The sequence below is a fragment of the Syngnathus floridae genome, chromosome 12, assembly GCF_059516105.1.
Source record: "Syngnathus floridae isolate MCC-2025c chromosome 12, RoL_Sflo_1.0, whole genome shotgun sequence".
Classification (NCBI taxonomy): domain Eukaryota; kingdom Metazoa; phylum Chordata; class Actinopteri; order Syngnathiformes; family Syngnathidae; genus Syngnathus; species Syngnathus floridae.
This window is the reverse complement of record NC_142424.1, coordinates 534,402-550,667: the sequence shown is the minus strand read 5'-3', so window position 1 is coordinate 550,667 and position 16,266 is coordinate 534,402. Positions and strand designations below refer to the sequence as shown.

At 54.9% G+C, this 16,266-nt stretch overlaps 2 protein-coding genes across 5 annotated transcripts; one reads left to right on the top strand and one right to left on the bottom strand.

The window, feature by feature from the left end:
- Nucleotides 1-108: 108 nt before the first annotated feature.
- On the bottom strand, nucleotides 109-15,097 carry ap3b1a (adaptor related protein complex 3 subunit beta 1a). 4 transcript variants are annotated; one of them, XM_088392852.1, is made up of 27 exons: nucleotides 14,687-15,052; nucleotides 12,657-12,732; nucleotides 12,465-12,539; nucleotides 12,252-12,347; nucleotides 12,021-12,181; nucleotides 11,892-11,958; nucleotides 10,388-10,570; nucleotides 10,157-10,312; nucleotides 9,510-9,607; nucleotides 9,379-9,433; nucleotides 9,226-9,297; nucleotides 9,069-9,131; nucleotides 8,871-9,003; nucleotides 8,680-8,789; nucleotides 8,430-8,606; nucleotides 8,172-8,358; nucleotides 7,964-8,094; nucleotides 7,729-7,882; nucleotides 7,468-7,651; nucleotides 7,093-7,210; nucleotides 6,981-7,029; nucleotides 6,707-6,816; nucleotides 3,971-4,199; nucleotides 3,295-3,379; nucleotides 3,116-3,213; nucleotides 2,921-3,059; nucleotides 109-404 (listed from the first exon to the last, which is right to left on the bottom strand). In XM_088392852.1, the coding sequence occupies exons 1-27, from the start codon at nucleotides 14,803-14,805 to the stop codon at nucleotides 245-247; spliced, it is 3,285 nt and encodes a 1,094-aa protein (XP_088248978.1). In that variant the 5' UTR covers nucleotides 14,806-15,052; the 3' UTR covers nucleotides 109-244. The 4 variants fall into 4 exon arrangements, with proteins under 4 accessions (XP_088248978.1, XP_088248976.1, XP_088248975.1 ...); XM_088392851.1 differs by lacking the exon at nucleotides 109-404 and adding an exon at nucleotides 2,334-2,740 and having other exon boundaries at nucleotides 14,687-15,068; XM_088392850.1 differs by having other exon boundaries at nucleotides 10,157-10,570; nucleotides 14,687-15,080.
- A 370-nt stretch (nucleotides 15,098-15,467) lies between these two features.
- uqcr10 (ubiquinol-cytochrome c reductase, complex III subunit X) lies at nucleotides 15,468-16,087 on the top strand. Its single transcript, XM_088392864.1, has 2 exons — nucleotides 15,468-15,645; nucleotides 15,793-16,087. The coding sequence occupies exons 1-2, from the start codon at nucleotides 15,484-15,486 to the stop codon at nucleotides 15,838-15,840; spliced, it is 210 nt and encodes a 69-aa protein (XP_088248990.1). The 5' UTR covers nucleotides 15,468-15,483; the 3' UTR covers nucleotides 15,841-16,087.
- Nucleotides 16,088-16,266: the final 179 nt, after the last annotated feature.

Below are 16,266 nucleotides of genomic sequence, written 5' to 3'. Positions count from 1 at the left end.
GAGTCAAGCGCTTCATTTGAGCCCTCGTGCAATACGAAAAGAAGAAATGCGGCAAACGTGACCAAACTCAAATGTGCTCGGGAAGAAGGCAAAACGTCAAAGAGAATCATCATTTGAGCATTTGAAACGGTGTCCTGTATTGGAAGAAAGGCGTCGAAATGCAATCACCGAAAAAGCTCACGTGTGGTACTCAACATTAGCAAATGTTTTTGGAAAAGATGAACAAATAAAGTGGAGCTGAGCTCTATGCCTGGCTGAGGGCCCGTTTGAGGTCTCGCAGCAACATGGACGCCATGACGCTCTTCTCGGTGTTGACGGTCAACTTGGCGCCGCCGCCCGGCTCCTCCTTCAAATCCAGAAGCACCAGAACCAGGACCCCGCTGCTCACCGTGCGAGCCGCAAACCTGCGCCGGGCACCAAGGAAACGACATCAGAACGGGCGATGCAAATCGCAGAGGGATCGAGCGCGTCAACATCGGCAGCTTCGGAAATATTTCCGTTTCTCCCAAGGAAAACAGAAATTTGTTGGGAATGGATTTTCCACCTCTGAAAACGTGGATGGATTTGGTAGCACCCCCCTTTTTTTTTTTTTTTTTTAAATGCATAAGGAGCGTCTATTCTGCCGTGGAGTGACAGACAGCTGACGGTGCAGCCCGGCCTGGCCCGGCCCGTCCCGGCCCGGCCGCCCCAGCCGGGCCGCCCCAGCCGCCACTCAAAGGCAAGTTAAAAACTCATTTTATGGACTGTGGCCGTCTATTGAGTGGGTGGGGGGCCCGTCCCACTGGGGGAATTCCCAGCTCGCAATTTCCATGGAAATGCTCCCGGCGCACATGCTCCCCGCCATTGAGGGCTCTAACAAGAAGGCTGCGACCCACTGTGAACCCCCAGCCTTCCCGCTGCCCCCGCCCGTCCCTGCCATCTGCCTCCATTTAGCACGACAAGCCCCCCCCCCCCCCCAACAAAGCAGTAGGCGTCCGTCAATGAGCACGAGAGGGAGGGGCGGGGCGGGGGGAGGCAGCGTACACAAAGCAAGCGTGGCCGGCTCCCAAAGTGTCTGCGGCGCTCTCCAGGGAGCGTCTAAACAGAGCAGAGGGAGTTTATCATCCGCCTCAGCCTTAATTAAAATATTAGCCACTTGTCTGGACGCCTCTTCAGGCCTGAGAAGCACTTGCCGCCGCCGCTGCCGCGCTCCTTCCACGGAACCCCCTCCCTCCCTAACGCCCTCCCTCCCCCCGCTAATGGATTTGGGAAATAAGTCTTCCATTTGCCGGCCGGGCCTGTTAACAGCAGCCCGAGGCCGCCTTGATTGCGGCCCTCTGGAGACGTAGTTTCAAGCGGCTAGAGCGGTCACTTTATTTACTCAACTGCAGACGGAGGCAGGCAGGCAGGAATGCCGAGTCTTTTGCTAGCCGCGTGCGACCCAAGCAGCATATCTTTTGTTGAAATGTCGCTGTGGTGTTGGCTTAATGCTAATCCCAAACGGAGGGAGGCTGGACGAACATTTCGGCCAGGACGAACATTTCTCCAACTGAATGAAAGGCGCAGCAACTTGAATGGCAGCGGTCCAAATGGCACTCGCTAATGAAACGGGGCCAGCCGGCGCAGGCGTAGCCGTGTTAGGGCGGCCCAGCCGGCACCCTTTTCAAGCGGTGCCGAGCGGCGCGCTAAACGGGTCATTGGGATTCCCGTGCGCTCGCCGCAGCTTGGGCCTTAAACGGCGCCTTAATTGCAAAGCCGCCCGGGCGGGCGGATCGCCATCGATCGGCGGGGCTCTCCAATTACCCGCCGCTCCTTCTCCTCACTCGACAGAAGCGCAACCCACGCCATCTGCCTCCCCGTCAGCCGGGATAAAGCCGGCCTCACCTTTACACCGGCCCGGTCAGGGGTGGGGCGGGGCGGGGCGGGGTGCCGACGGCAACCTTCCGGGACTTAAGCCGGCGCCACTCAGGAAACGGTGTCGGAGCGGTGTCCTTCAAACGAGCGGCCAGATGGCCGACGGGCCCAATGACAAGTGTCGGCCCTCCAAACTCGGCCATTGATTTCTTTTTTGGCTGATTTGTTTGCGGCCAATTGTGAAGAGCACCAAACGTTTGATTTTGTCCGGTTTGAAATGCAGGCAGCGAGCGGCGCGAGCGGCTTAGCCGCTAATTGAATTGTGTTTTTCTAAACAAAGCGAGGCGCCCGCCGGCGGATCTGGGGGGGCGCCTCGCACTCCATCACATTTGCCTTCAAACGGACTGAAAAATGGAAGGCATTTATTCCATTCCGCTTGTTTAGGCACAAACAAGAAGAGCCTTTTCTACATTTGCTTTCCTGCTTGATTTATTGCCATCCTCCCTCCCTGGCAGCAATCAATTAGGCAGGGGTAGCTTTGGCTCAGCTTGGGAGAAGCAGTGCTGCGCCCTGCTGATCAACACCACAACTGCTTCTGTGACTCTTCACAGGTGGATCGATCGATGACGGACGGGAGCATAGTCGGCTAGCCGACGTTGACATTGACTTTCCTTGGGTGTTTGTCGCAGCCGCCCTCCTCCACCTGCAATCTTTAAGAAGCGCTCACACGTGACGTGCCAGGGCGACAGGCAGGCAGGCAGGCGGGCGGGCAGGCAGGCAGGCGGGCAGGCAGGCAGGCAGCCAGCCAGGCAGCCAGCCAGGCAGGCAGGAAGTGAACGAGAGGCAGACGGAGGGACGAAGCGGCGCTCTGTCCAATGATCTCTCGAGGTGTGGCGGCAAAGCACCGCTTACGTCCGAGGGAATGGTTCCGCGGCACCAGCGAGATGGCGGCAAAGCACGTCTTTAGTCCAAATGAAGCCCGTGAACTCACTTCAACCGGGTTCTCGGGCGGCAAAGGCACGCACGCTTAAGTGCCCCATTTGAGCGCAGCCACGTGGCCGTGGGAGCGACTCCTATTTTGGCTCACCTGTGGAGATGACTCTCGGAGGAGGCCACGGCGCCCACGTTGGCCACCGACACAACTCGCCTGGCGACGGCTTGGCCGGACATATCGTTCGTCGCCACGGCGACGGTCGCCGAGGTCTCGTTCATGCCCCGGAGTTGACCTGAGAGCGCAAACGTTTAGAAGGACTGGAAGGTTTTTAGTTCCGGTCTGACTCACTTTGCTCTTTGCAGAAGTCCGTCTCAGAGAGGCCGCAGGGTGTCAGCAGTTCGCCCACGGCAGGCTGGATGAAAACAGCGAAGCGCTCCTCTTTGGTGCTGACAAGTAAGAAGAACATTGGGTTTTTGTCTGATATGTTGTTCCTAAAAATGATTTATTTATTTTTTCTTTTGTCCTACCAGAGTTGGAAGTTGGCCGCTTGCGTGGAGTCATTGAAGTCGATGCCCATGGAGACCGTCACGGAAGCCTCTGGATCCAAGCGCTCTGTGGGGAAGAAAGACAAAAAGGGGGGGGGGGGGGGGGGCAGTGAGTGACAAGGGTGGCGAGGAAGAGGAGGAGCAGGTGGGGGCGCGGCAGAGTGGAACTGACGTGTCCGGCCCATACCGGCAAGGCCACGGGCGTGCGTGTAAAGCCTGTCCTTCACGTTTCCACGACAACAAGCTGGTGATGCATCGGTGTCAAGGAGATGAGGTGCCACGCAACCGTGGATACCATCCAGACAAAAATGCTGTATAAGATGAAAAGCTAAAAATCCTTGCTCCTCCATTAGCACGCAAGATTTGTCTGCGTGAACGGCGCCTTTTCTTCCCGCTGGCGTCAAGCCATCGATCCCGATCACCCGCCTCCATCCACGAGCCATGCGCCGCAATCTGGAAATTCGGCGAGGGAACCGGCGCGGGGCGTAATCCGTGCGAACTGGCGGGGATCTGCTCATTGACCGACGCGGACGACTTTATAAACCACGACGGCGGTACCTCGGCTTACGAGTTGTATTTGTTCCGTGACCAAATTTGTAACTCAAATCCATTTTTTGAAATGCCACGAACCGATTTTGTCTGCGAGGCACGCGCTCACCGATGGTGGTGAAAGAGTGAATGTGGAGGCCGGCGGGGCCGCGCTCTCCCACGTGGATCTCCTCCAGGGGGCGCTCGCAGCAGTTGCTCAGCGTGACCTGCACGGCCACCATGCCGGACCCGTACAAGCACGGCCGGCGGGGGAAGTGGTACTTTGCAGACAGGCCCTTGCCGCTCATGTGGTGAAGCAAGTCGTAGCTTTGCACAGGCACGAAAGACGGACTCGTCACCTGGAAAGGGGCAAAATGTGAACAAAGCAAACAAACAAAAAAGCAGCGCAGCAGATTCCAGCCTGAAAAAGCGCCCAATTAAGAAATGTCCTCAGTGGCGGATAGAAATGGACTGGATGGATGTGGACTTGAATCAAATTGGAATGAAGAGAAAGACGAGGGCCCGCGGAGAGGCTTTCTTATTCTTTATTAAAAAAACAAAACAAAAAAAGCTTTCACCCTTTCAGTGGCAGGAAATTGCATTAAAAGAGCGAGATGTGATGCTTTGTGCGACGCTCTGCGCTCGGCCTCTTGATTACTTGAAGAGCACTTTTATTGGCAGCTACGAGAATATTCCCTCCGCCCCCCTTTTATCCAGCACTGGGCTCGGGATTTGGACGACAGAAAAGTCCACCTCCTTTGATGCCGATTGTTGACTCATTTATTGACGAATCACAGGCCATGCATTCGCCACGTCAAAACAAAACGGCCGACTTAGTTTAGCAGCTCCCATTTCGACGGGCCGCCTGGTGTTATTTTAAAAGGACGATCGGAAACTTCACGTCCTTGACGCCGCTCCAATAACAATCTCCTCAACACGTCGTAAAGAAAGCCGAAACAAACATTTGCCGGCAAATTTATCGGGCCGCTTTCGGACACGTCGGTGTCAATAAAGGCGGCTGCAAAGCGGGCCGGAGATTTAGCCGTCGGGCTCAAGGTCCCCCCCCCCCCCCCCCCCGGCAGCTTTGCGAGCGCTCGTCATCGCCCGTTTGACACAGCGGACAGTTAACGTGCGACGACGTGAGCGCTTGTCCTCTTCCACAGGCCATAACACCTCAAGTGTAAATAAAGGCAACAAGAGGGATGTAACCTTGACTCCCTTGTCAGCCCCCCCCATCACCACCTCACTCGGCGGACGGCGAGGTGACAACGAGGGAACACGTTGATTGAGAGGCTCTATTATGCGTCAACTTAAAGGAAGGCGGCGTGATGGATGGCAACGCCGCCAGTCACCTTCAGAGGGACGGCCGGCGAGGATGCGCTTCCGATGCGCTTCCGATGCCTCGGTGGCAAATGACCTGAAAATCCCGCTGACGTATCCGAAAGGGGCTAACGGGAGGGAGCCGGGCGGAGCCTCGCTCGTGCGCGTGTGACGGCCCATTTACAAAAAAGGGATGCAGGGGAGGAGATTTAGATTGAAAATCCATTTCTGCTTTCGGGGCAGGCGGGAGGGAGGGAGGGAGGGAGGGAGGGAGGGAGGGAGGGAGGGAGGGAGAGAGGGAGGGAGGGAGGGGAAAAAAATATAGCTTGTCGCAGTGCCTTCCGGTGGCAACTTTGGGGCCTAATCGTCCCCTCCGGTGTGTGGAGATGACAATTAATGGGGGGGAAGGCGCAAAGACCTTGGTGGCAAAATGAATTCAATCAAAGTGGGGCCCGCTCACTCGTGCGAGTTGGAGTCTCCATGCCGGCCGGCTGACTTCCTTGATGCCAATTTACACTGTTAATTGGCGAGACGCACGCTAGCGCTGCTTACAGGCCGCCCTTCGTCGAGTCCGAAAACAAAGCTTGTGACGGAAGACGGAAACGTTCCTCAGAGCCGGCCGGCCCGCCGCTTTTTTTTTTCCAATCTGGCGCCGAGAGGCTTGCAAATGAACCAATTACGATGGCCCTCTTCTGCACGTGATGGGGTCAAATGCCACTGACAGTTCAACCCCCCTCGGATCAGAATCGCCGCTGGAAGAGCTCGGCGGCGCCGACGTCAAAATGTTATTAGAGGAGAGCGGGCCCATACGAGAGAGGGCAAAGACGCTGAGCGGGGTTCATCTAAATGCATTTGCTAAGCACGCGGTCATTCTGGGAGCGGGCCCGAGCGAGCGCTCAGCTCAGCTCAGCTCAGCTCCGCTCAGCTCAGCTCAGCTCAGCTCCGCTCAGAACCCGCTCAGCTCAGCTCAGCTCAGACCCGCTCAGCTCAGCTCAGCTCAGCTCAGACCCGTCGGCCGTGGGCAAAATAGAAATGACACGGAGGACAAAAAGGCGAGCGCATCTAGCCGCCGCGCACATCGTGTGGTTACGTATGCATGGAATCGGTCATCTGCATTTCTATCGGCGCAGCGGAGTCGCCTGTGGAAATAAAACCAGTGGATATAAACTTTGTCTTTGCAAACGCCGGGTTCATTCATTTAGTCGCACTACAGATTTATTGAGTGTAAATAAAAAAATAAAAAATGATGACAGGGGAAGGGGGGGGGGGGGGGTGATCTGGACCTTTTCCTCCCTCTTAGGAATAAAACACAAAGTACACACGAGGGAAAGGGCGAGCGTCGGACGTACACAAGGAGGACACGCGGGAGAACGCCAATGGAGAGCCGCAAGGCTCGCCCAGCCAAATAGAGTTCAAGGGGGCGGGACAGACACGACGGGCCATAAATAGAAGCCGCCGCTGCAAAAGGTCAACAATACACGCCTTGATGGAGGACTTTTTATCATGTGCCAACAACACACACACACACACACACACACAGGCTCACCGGCGTGGTGGTGGTGGAGGAGACGGCAGAGAGCGAAAGTCCTTCCAGGTCGGCCAGCAAATTGGAGGAGAGCCCCGAAGACTCGCTGGCGTTTGCGGGCGCCGGGAAAACTGACAAGCGAGAGCACACCAAGACGGCACCTTTTAGGCTCCTTTGCTAGCGTACGAGCTCACTCTTTACGTCCCAGTACGGAACAGGAACAGCGTGAATGAAGATCTACACACACAAACACACACACACACACACACACAGTCGGTCGACACGACAAACTCACAGTCATCGAGATCCAGCAAGGACACTTCCTTCTCGGCTGTCTTTTGCACCTGCAACACCAAGACGACGTGTTTTCAAACAAAAAAAAGACAGATTGGAAATGCCCACGTTACCTTGGCTTTGGACTCCACCTCGTTCATCTGCTGCTTCGCGGCGGAAGGCTCGTCAGAGTCCGAGCCGGACTCCGAGGAGGAGCTTCGGGTGGATGAGCCGCTGGTTTGCTCGGAGTCGCTGAAAGGTGTGAGAGACGAGCGTCAAAGCGGCGACGGCTTTCGGGGGAATTCCCGGACGAGAGCAAAGAGATGGACGCCTTTGCTAAGCTAATTGAACGTTTCTCCTGGTTGGTTGGCTGAATGAGGGGAATTGTGCCGCTGGTCGGGGGAGGCCAGCGGCGCTATTGATGGCGCCGCGCCGGCAAACGGCGAAAATGGAGCGCAGGGCGTCGGCCGCCGTGCAAATTTGAAAACCCGTTTGGGCTTTTGGAGTACCTGTCAGCTGTGTGGCATTTCTCCACCTGAGCTTTGCCCGTCTTCTTTTTGGCGGCGGTCTTCTTCCTCCGCTCCGAGCCGTCAGAGCTCTTTTCCGATTCGCCGGAACTTTTCCCAGAGTCGGCGGAGCTCTTATCGGACTCGTCGCTGCTCTCGTCCTCTTTGTCGCTGTCCGACTCGGACGCTGCGCGCAGGGACCGGAAGATTGTCTCAATGCGTATTGGCCGACTGGAATACATATTTGCTCCACGGGTTGCCAACCTTCACTGCTGCTGCCGCCGCTGCTGCTGCTGCTGCTGCTGCCGCCGCCGCCGCTGCTCTCCGACGCTTCGTCCTGTTCGTCCTCGTCCGAGTAGAACTTGTCGTCGGATTTGGGAGGCTTGGCCTTCCCGACGGGCGGCGCCCACTCGTTCACCTGAAGGTTTGAGCCTCGTGAGAATTCCACGCATCTCCTTACAAGGCGCGACTCCTGGTCACTTTTGTTTGCGTGACTTACCGGCTCAAGGACCTCCACGTTTCTGACGGACTGGTCGGGCGCCACCGCCGGCCAGTCCGACAGCTCCTGGTATCCGGCGGCTTTGCTGTTGAGACTGTGCGACAGCGTGCCCAGTTGGAAACGATCTCGATCTGCAAGGCGGCGGCGGCGAATTGAAGGAGATTGTTGCAATTGGCACTCTTGGCGCAGAGCCGTCGGCGCCGAGTACCTTTGAAGGCCGACTGAAGCACGGGGGCGGGCTTGGGGGCCAGAAGGATGCGCCGAGCGTACTTGTTGAGGGCGCCGCTCTTGTCGCCGGGCACGATCAGCTGCCGTATGAAGCGAGTGCGATCCCGGATGTCGTAGTTCTGGTCGTACTTGCCCAGGTTGAGGATGTACTGGGTCAGCAGCTTGGTCTGGACCAGACGGTCGGAGAAAAAAAAGGTTCAAAAATGAACTCGTCATGGGATCGGGGGAGTCCCGGCACCTGCTTGGAGTTGGTGAGGTAGAGCTTGGCCGCCAGGTTGACGGCCTGCAGCTTGACGATGTCCTCCTCCGCCGTGAAGCTCTTTGCAATCTTGCGCAGCACGTCGGGCGCGATCTTGGGCACGCGCTCGCAGTACTCGCCCATGAGCCACAGGATGCTGGCGCGAGCCATGGGCACCTGCGGGAGCCCAACGGGAGGCTCGCTCGGTCGGTCGGCTCGATGCCTGGGATAATATCGCCGGGTATCTTACGGTGATTTTGTCAAAGAGCTTGGCCATGTGCTTGATGATCTCGCCGTGCTGGGTGGGCTGGGTCAGCAGCAACTTCCGGATGACCACCACGCTCTCGGCCACCACGCCCTCTGCACACGCAAGATGACAACACGGGGAGGAAATTTGGAGGTGGCCTTTTATTCTTCTCATCAGGTGCAGGTCAGCCGTACCATCCCTGTTGGAAAGCAGCAGCACCAGCCCGTTGAGGCAGGTGTCGGTCACCTCGCCGATGTTGGTGGCGCACCTCCCGATGGCCTGGATGGTGGCCGCCGCAAAGGCTTTGTCCTGACTCTTCACGTACGTCTGCCGGACGAGAAAAGTCAAGGCCGGCCGGCCGGTCGGTCCCGGGTGCGGAAAAGAAAGCAAACCTGAAACTCTCTCAGGATGGTGGAGATGTTAGCCTCGTTCGCCAGGTTGGTGAGGATCTCCAACTGCAAACAAAACAAAAAGGACGTGAATTTATTATCATCATTTTTTTTTTTTTTTTTTAATAAAGCCATTTAGCGTTAGCGATGTTGCTCACACCTTGAGTGTTTTGATGTGCGTGTTGTCAGTGGAGCGGACGTAGAAGCTCTTCATGAAGGGCTCAAACATCCCCTGCGTGGATTGAAAACAAAAATCGGAAATTAAAAGCAGCGAGGCGGGCGGCCGGCTGGCTGGCGTTTGAGCGGCACTCGCCTTCCTCTGAATGGACATGGTGGCGATGTTCTGGAGAACCACATACTGGACCTCCCTGCGGCACACGACAGATGGCGGTTGGCCGTGTGTGTGTGTGTGTGTGGGGGGGGGGGGAAGGCTCAAAGTCTTACCTGTGGCTCCTCAGCAGGCGCACCAGCGACTTGGTCACCACGCTGACTTCCTGTTTGGGCGCCAGGTGCCAGTAAAGCTGCGCCACCGCCATCACCACCTTCAAGCACATTTGCGCAACTCATGTTTGTTTGTTGCACCCCCAAAAAAAAACGAGAGGTGCAGCTTCCTAAGAAAAAATTCAAAAAGAAAAGAAACGACCGATGCTGCACTTTCCCTACAAGCGCAAGTTTGCAATGTTTGAAGATGTGATGTTGAGCAAACGACTCGTTTTTCCGGGCGCGACACGTGTGTGGAAAGGCGTCAATGAAGATGGAGAACGGCGCTGCGGTTTTGTCACTGTCGGGGAAGGAAAAAGGAAAAAAACTGCCGCGCGTGTCCCATTTTTAATGATTGGGAAGCGGCGAGGAGACCTTGAGGTTGCGCCGCGTGATGGAGAAGCGCTCGGCGGGTGCGGCCATCTTGTGACAGCGAGCAGCCCGTCTACGCGTTTTGGTGTTTAGACAAAATGGCAGGCAGAAATACATCAGCGCTGACAAGCGGCGGGGACTCGGAGGCAGCGCCATTTTTAAGCTAGCCAAACAAAACAATATCTATCTGCCTTTGCCGTTTCCCTTTTCCAACACGCATGGAGCGGGCGCCAACTCACCGCCGTGTTCCGACTCTGCAGCAGCGGCTTGGTGTTGCGGAGCAGCAGCCGGTGGTCCGGGTCCATCGCGTAAGCTTTCGCCTCCGCTTCCTCTTCTTTCCCTTCCGGGTCCGAGTCGTAGAAGGTCTTGTCGTCGTTTTCCGCAAACACGGCCCCCTGGGGGCGACGGCGAGTCATTAAAAGCGACGCGAGCGCCGATGCGGGAGGTCGAAACGGCCGGCGCTCGCCCACCTCCCGCCAGGGGCTGGCGAACTGCGTGCGGGCGTAGCGCGTCAGCATGGAGATGATGACCACCTGGCCCCACTCCTCCACGTCCACCAGCAGGTTGCACAGCTTGCGGTAGTTCTTGTGGATCAGGTCGATGCGATCCGGGCACACCTCCTCGAAGGCCATCACCACGCTGCCCGCCACCAGCTGCTCAACGAAGAAAGAAGAAAAAAAAAAAAAAAAGAACTCTGATTGCAAGCGGCGGATCATTATGAGAGGAAAACAACGTCAGCCCTTCAAAGTTTCAATGGAGTCATTTTCACCAGTGCGAGAAGAAAAGCATCAATTCCGGCCGGCTTTGCCACAAATCAAAGCAATTTCAAGTGCAATTCCCCGAGAAGCATAACAAGTCTTTTGTTTTTTACTCGGTTTGATTTTTAAGGGCGACCACAAAAACAATTCCAAAAAGATTAGCTACAGCTAAGCTAAGAGGATGATTTTTTTTTTAATAATTGTTTCCTTGAATGTGTTTTGCAAAGAATTCTAATTAGGCTGACGGGAAGGCGGGCAGGGCTGGGCCATCATGTTAAACAACACTGCAGACTTTTTTTTTTTGGGATGGATGGATGGTGCGTGGCGGGGTCGGACGATCCTTCCCTCCTCCTTAAATGAATGTTTGTCCCACCTACAGTAGCTCCTAATCACTGCCCCCCTCCCATCCTTTGCTTTCAATTTGGCGGCGTAGGACGGATCCATCATTTATCTTGTAATGGCGACATAATAGATCCATCACATTAAAACAGCCGCACAAACTCCGCCGTCATCACGCCGTCCCATTTTGTCTGGGAAACGACCCCGCCCCGCCTCGCCCCGCCCCGCTCCGCCTCGCCTCGCCTCGCCTCACCCCTCCCCTGCCCTCCCCGCCGTTTCAACAAGCAAGCAGGCAAATGCCAGACGGCAACAGCGACTCGGAAAGCGTGTTCCGCCGAGTTTGCCAAGGTCCCTTGGAAAGTACGACGACAGCTTTCACCTCTCGTGCGATTCACGCCGCATGTTGCGTTTCGACAAACAAAGTGACAAAACCGCTCGACAAAGGCACTTGTGACGTTTATTAAATATTCATCCATCGGGGGGTTTGGCCATCAATCAGCAGCGCCCCCGCCCGCCCCCCCCGCCTCACGTGCGCGCAGAAAAGTCATCTGTCTTCGTTAACGGGCCGCAGCTAAATATGCTCCGCATCTGCTCTCCGGCTGGCCGTCCCACGCCAGCGCTTGGCCTAAGCCGCTTTATTTGTTGGTATGGTATGCTGGGAATACGCAATGGCGCGGCGCGGCGCGGCGCGGCGCGGCGCGTGGGCCGTCGTTCAATCAGACGTCCGACGAGAAACCTTTGGATTTTTGCACTTGGACACCAGTGTAAGGCTCCAAGACGACAGACGACGTGTTGACTTAAGGCCGCTAGCAAAGCCAAACAAGGATGGGGGGGGCAAAAAGCTTGACTGTGGCGCCCTCCGGTGGCCCGTACTCACCGTGCTCTTGTCCTTCAGGAGCTTCTCGATCACTTCGATCAGGTGCTCCTTCTGCTCGGGATCCAGGCTGAGGAGTGGAAAAGATGAGAAAGGAAAAGACGAGAATATCTTGGCGGCGTGGGCGGGTACCTGTAAAGCTTCTGGATAGCGTGGGCAGAAGTCTTCCTGACGTAAGGCGACAGGTCGGCCGCCGCCTCCTTGATGGCCAGCATCATGATGGGGACGATGATGGAGACGCGGATGCTGGACAGGACCCTCAGCGCGCTGGCTCGAATCAGCTGGTTTGGGTCCTGTTGCACAATTTGACATTTACTGAGTGGAAAAACACGCGACGTGCTGATGAGTAAAGAGACAAAAGACCTTGAGAGCCCGCTGGAAGGTGCTGATGGAGAGCAAGGCCAGGTCCTGCTGCTCCTCGGCGTATCTCACCAAGTACACGTACACCAGCTTCTTCAGCTGGGGAACGAAAAGAAGAAACCACTCGGAAACCGAAGCTCTTCCCGTGTTCCGAGCTGACGGGGTCGGAAAGGGACGCGGCGGCGGCGGCGGCGGCGGCGGCGGCGGCAACTGTACCTCGATGTTCTTACTGGCCACGTTCTTCACCACGGCGGGAAACAGCTCCGAGGCGTTTTTTCCTTTGGCGATCAGCTGCGGAGAAAACGGAGCGTTTGCTGAGCTTCCCGAGAAGCTGAACGTTGGTAGGTGGGCGTTTCTTTGCCGACGGCGTTTTTCCGGGCCGCGCACGTAATCCACGTCGCAACTCACCCCGACGACCCGCTTCATGGCCTCCAGTTTGAGCGACTCCTTGTTGCTCTCCAGCATTTCTTTGAGGTCTTCGTTCCTGAAACCAACATGACGCAAGATGACGTGTGCAAGGGCCGACCGACGTGGGAAAGAAAAAACAAAAGAAGGTGGCATTCATCAGTCACTCATTCCTGAGCTAACGCTAAGACCGGGGCAGCATTGTGAGCCACAACACAGAGGCACAGAGGCACAGAGGCACAGAGGCACAGAGGCACAGAGGCACAGAGGCACAGAGGCACAGAGGCACAGAGGCACAGAGGCGTGTTGTGCTCAACATGATTGGCCGATTGCAAAAACGCCACCGTCAGCAACGGCGCAATTGCAATCGGCACACGCAAAGCGCAAATGGAAAGTGGCCATTTGGGCAGAAATCAATGAAGCGGCTTCGTAAATGCTTGAGAAGTCCAGACTCGACACCTCGGGACGTCCTCGGGGGCGGCCCGTCGTACCTGTCAGCGGGCGACCTGTTGGCGGAGAGCGTCAGGGTGCGCTCTTCCTGGCTCAGATCGGCCTTCAAGGAGAGCTGCAGGTGCTCGGCCGACACGGCGGCCGACCTGACGGCCACGGCCGCCTCCGAGCGGAAGCTCAACAAACGCGCGTCCATGGCGAGAAGCTCGGCAAAACAAATCACAGGAGCCGCTCGCACCGTGTCCTTCTTCGGCTGCAGTCTATCGGGAAAAAATCGGCCGCCGCTACGTCTTATCTCCTCTGGAGGCTCCGCTATTCCTTCGCCCAGACACCTCCCGGTCTGTTTGGCAAACCGGAACAACGAGAAGAACGTATTGCCGACGGCCACGTGACCTCCTCGACTTTGCCTCCTGAATCGATGCATTGTGTCGCCATAGACGTCTCACTGGGCTCACTCTTGTCAACAATCATTTGTTTTAGCATTTGAGCTATCTGGAAAAACATCTCCAAAACGTCTCTCTCGGCTTTCTTTTCAAGTCTGATAGCCAGAAGGCACGGAAAATGATTGCATCTCCATCGTTCCACATTGGTGGAGAACATCCTAAAAATTTGAGTCCAAAACATTGTCTTAGCATTTCAAGCATCTGACAACAAAATGCTATTTTAGAATTTCAGGTATCCTAAAAACAACAAAGATCCTTTTCTTAAGGTCCCAGGTATTGAAGAGAAAAGCAAAACTTGGGAAAAACTTGAAAAGAAAAACTGGGGAGTTTCAACTCTGGCTAACACACGTCGTTGGTCTTAGTGTTTGCAAAAATGTCAACGTGCGTTCTTGTGAGTTGTTTGCAGAATCGTGTGACATTCCACGCTGCCAAGCAACTGCAGTCGGACACAATCCCGAGAAGCTCCGCTGAGGTGGACGAATGAAAAGAAAACACTGCCCGCTGGCGGACAATGGCTGACACGACGCCTCAAAGTGTGCCTCTTTAAATATGGAACGATCGGCACGGTCCACTTTGGCAAACTTTATTGAGCCAAGGCTAGACTTGACGTGAGGGGGAAAAAATGAGTGCCTATGGATTTTCTTTTTTAAGACCGATGCCGATTCTGAATATTCGGCGGAATCAAATTCCAATAACCGATGATTAATCCCCCAAGATAAATACAAGAAAAACAAACATTAATAAACCGTTTTAAAGACATGTCAATGTCAATTAGAGCTTTGTTTTTAGATTTGCATATCTTTTTACTTTTTGGGTGATCCACTGGAACCCCGAAGTAGTATTTCAAAAAGTACGTTTAAAAAGAAAAAAAAAGTTGAAATCGCTCAACATTCTTATATGGCCTCAGCGTATCGCGGCTTGGCGCAGAAAGTGGGGGTGAACCGTGCTTCCCGCGGTAAACGGGGGTAGGCGAAATGGGACATTTTGACCCAACTTTGGCAGCTGACTGCCATTGGCCATCACTTGAGTTGTAGCTAGCTGCAACAGTTAGCCTCCGCCGAAAGCACGTCGACGTGGCATACGCATCTCCTCGGCTCGACCCAAAGTAGGGATGAAACAAATCGAATATAGTTGCCTTACTTTTTGAAGTCGGCGCTGAAGAGCCCGAAGGCGGCCCCGGGGACGCTGCTCTCCTGGCCAGCCTCCACCGCAGCCTCCGCTCCTCCACCTTGGTCGTTGTACAAAGCTGTCGTCGACATCTTCCAAGCTTTGTTCCCCCGCGCAAAAAAAACCCCACAACTTTCCACGCAGTATCGTCACTACGTCGGCGGCGCGGCGTCTGTCGCGGAACTTTCCAGGGAAGCGGCGGACAAACTTCTCGAGCTTTTTCTCCAACTTCTTTTTTAAGATTCAGTACCGGAAGTCAGCGGTGAGCGTCATATGACAGGTTTAGCGAGTGCGGAACGTAGATCTGTGGCAACCAGAGGTCATCTCCCATTGGCTTATGCCGCGGGAGGCGCTCTCCTATTATATTTCTATGCTCCGCGTGCTGGACCGGGTCAGAAGACTGCATGTGACATCTTCACTCGGGAAGACTTTTTCTTCTTCTTCGAATTAACGACCGTTTCATGATTTATTGTCGCCTTTCTTCGGACACCCAAAGTTCGAGCAATTCAAGTCGTGGATCTCTAAACTTAACCTTGGCTAGAACCTGGAATTTTACTTGCAATCATGTATTGTATGTATATGCCCCACTACTTAAACACGGCAGGCATTCTGATTATGTCCGAGTTTGTCGACTAAAAATGAAGCAGATGAATCCATCCCTTTCGATCAGGGGTGGCCAAATTGGGTTCTGCACTGTGGCGCCCCCTGCTGCCAACTGAAATTAACCTCTATGTTTGTCGTAGCGGAAACGAGTCACCGCGCAAGCGCAAATGCATCACTCCACTGTCAACATGGCGCTGGCGAAGTCCGTGTACAATCTGCTCTTCAGGAGAACGTCCACTTTCGCCGTAACCATCATGGTCGGCGCTGTCTTCTTCGAGCGAATATTTGACCAAGGCGGAGACGCGATCTTTGAGCAAATGAATCGCGGGGTAAGACGCTTTACCCGTGCGGAATTTGTGCTTTTATCCTGACCTTGCAGTCAGAGGGCGAAGAGCTGCTCGGCGTTAGCTAAGCTAGCATCGCCTGTGCTGTCAAATTGAACCTAATTATTCGTAACATTTTGTGTTTTATGCTAGAAACTATGGAAACACATCAAACACAACTACGAGAGCAAGGAGGAATAATGGGGACACCGGTTTGCAGAGGCTGAAGTGGACATCATCCTGCCTGCTTGGACTTCACTCACTTATCCACCACCGAACTAAATAACAAACATGGACCGACGTGCTTCAAATTGGGCCCAAAGTTTGAGCAGACCACCGCCGAGATAGAGCAGTGGACCCCCGCCACTTCATTCTCCCCACTCCTGTCATTTGTGCTGCGATTATTGTCATCCCCCATATTGTAAATGATTAAACATGTTGCTGTCAAGGGATTGTGCTACCGTTGTTTCCTTGCATTCTTATTGTTCATCTCCGTCTTTTCCTACCCGCGGAGAGCCAAGACACATTAAAAATTCTCACTGCCCATCCAAAAATGTCACGAAGCGGAAATAATCAACATTTAGTCTCAGCTAACTCACAAATGCACTTATTGTGAAACGTTGACAC

Coding starts and splice junctions, on each gene's coding strand:
- ap3b1a (XM_088392849.1), bottom strand. CDS start 14,805: ATGTCGACGACAGCTTTGTACAACGACCAAGGTGGAGGAGCGGAGGCT. Junction 9,608..10,156: donor TGCAGAGTCGGAACACGGCG/GTGAGTTGGCGC, acceptor ATGTGCTTGAAG/GTGGTGATGGCGGTGGCGCA. Junction 2,741..2,920: donor TCCGAGAGTCATCTCCACAG/GTGAGCCAAAAT, acceptor CTCGGACGTAAG/CGGTGCTTTGCCGCCACACC.
- uqcr10 (XM_088392864.1), top strand. CDS start 15,484: ATGCATCACTCCACTGTCAACATGGCGCTGGCGAAGTCCGTGTACAAT. Junction 15,646..15,792: donor TTGAGCAAATGAATCGCGGG/GTAAGACGCTTT, acceptor GTTTTATGCTAG/AAACTATGGAAACACATCAA.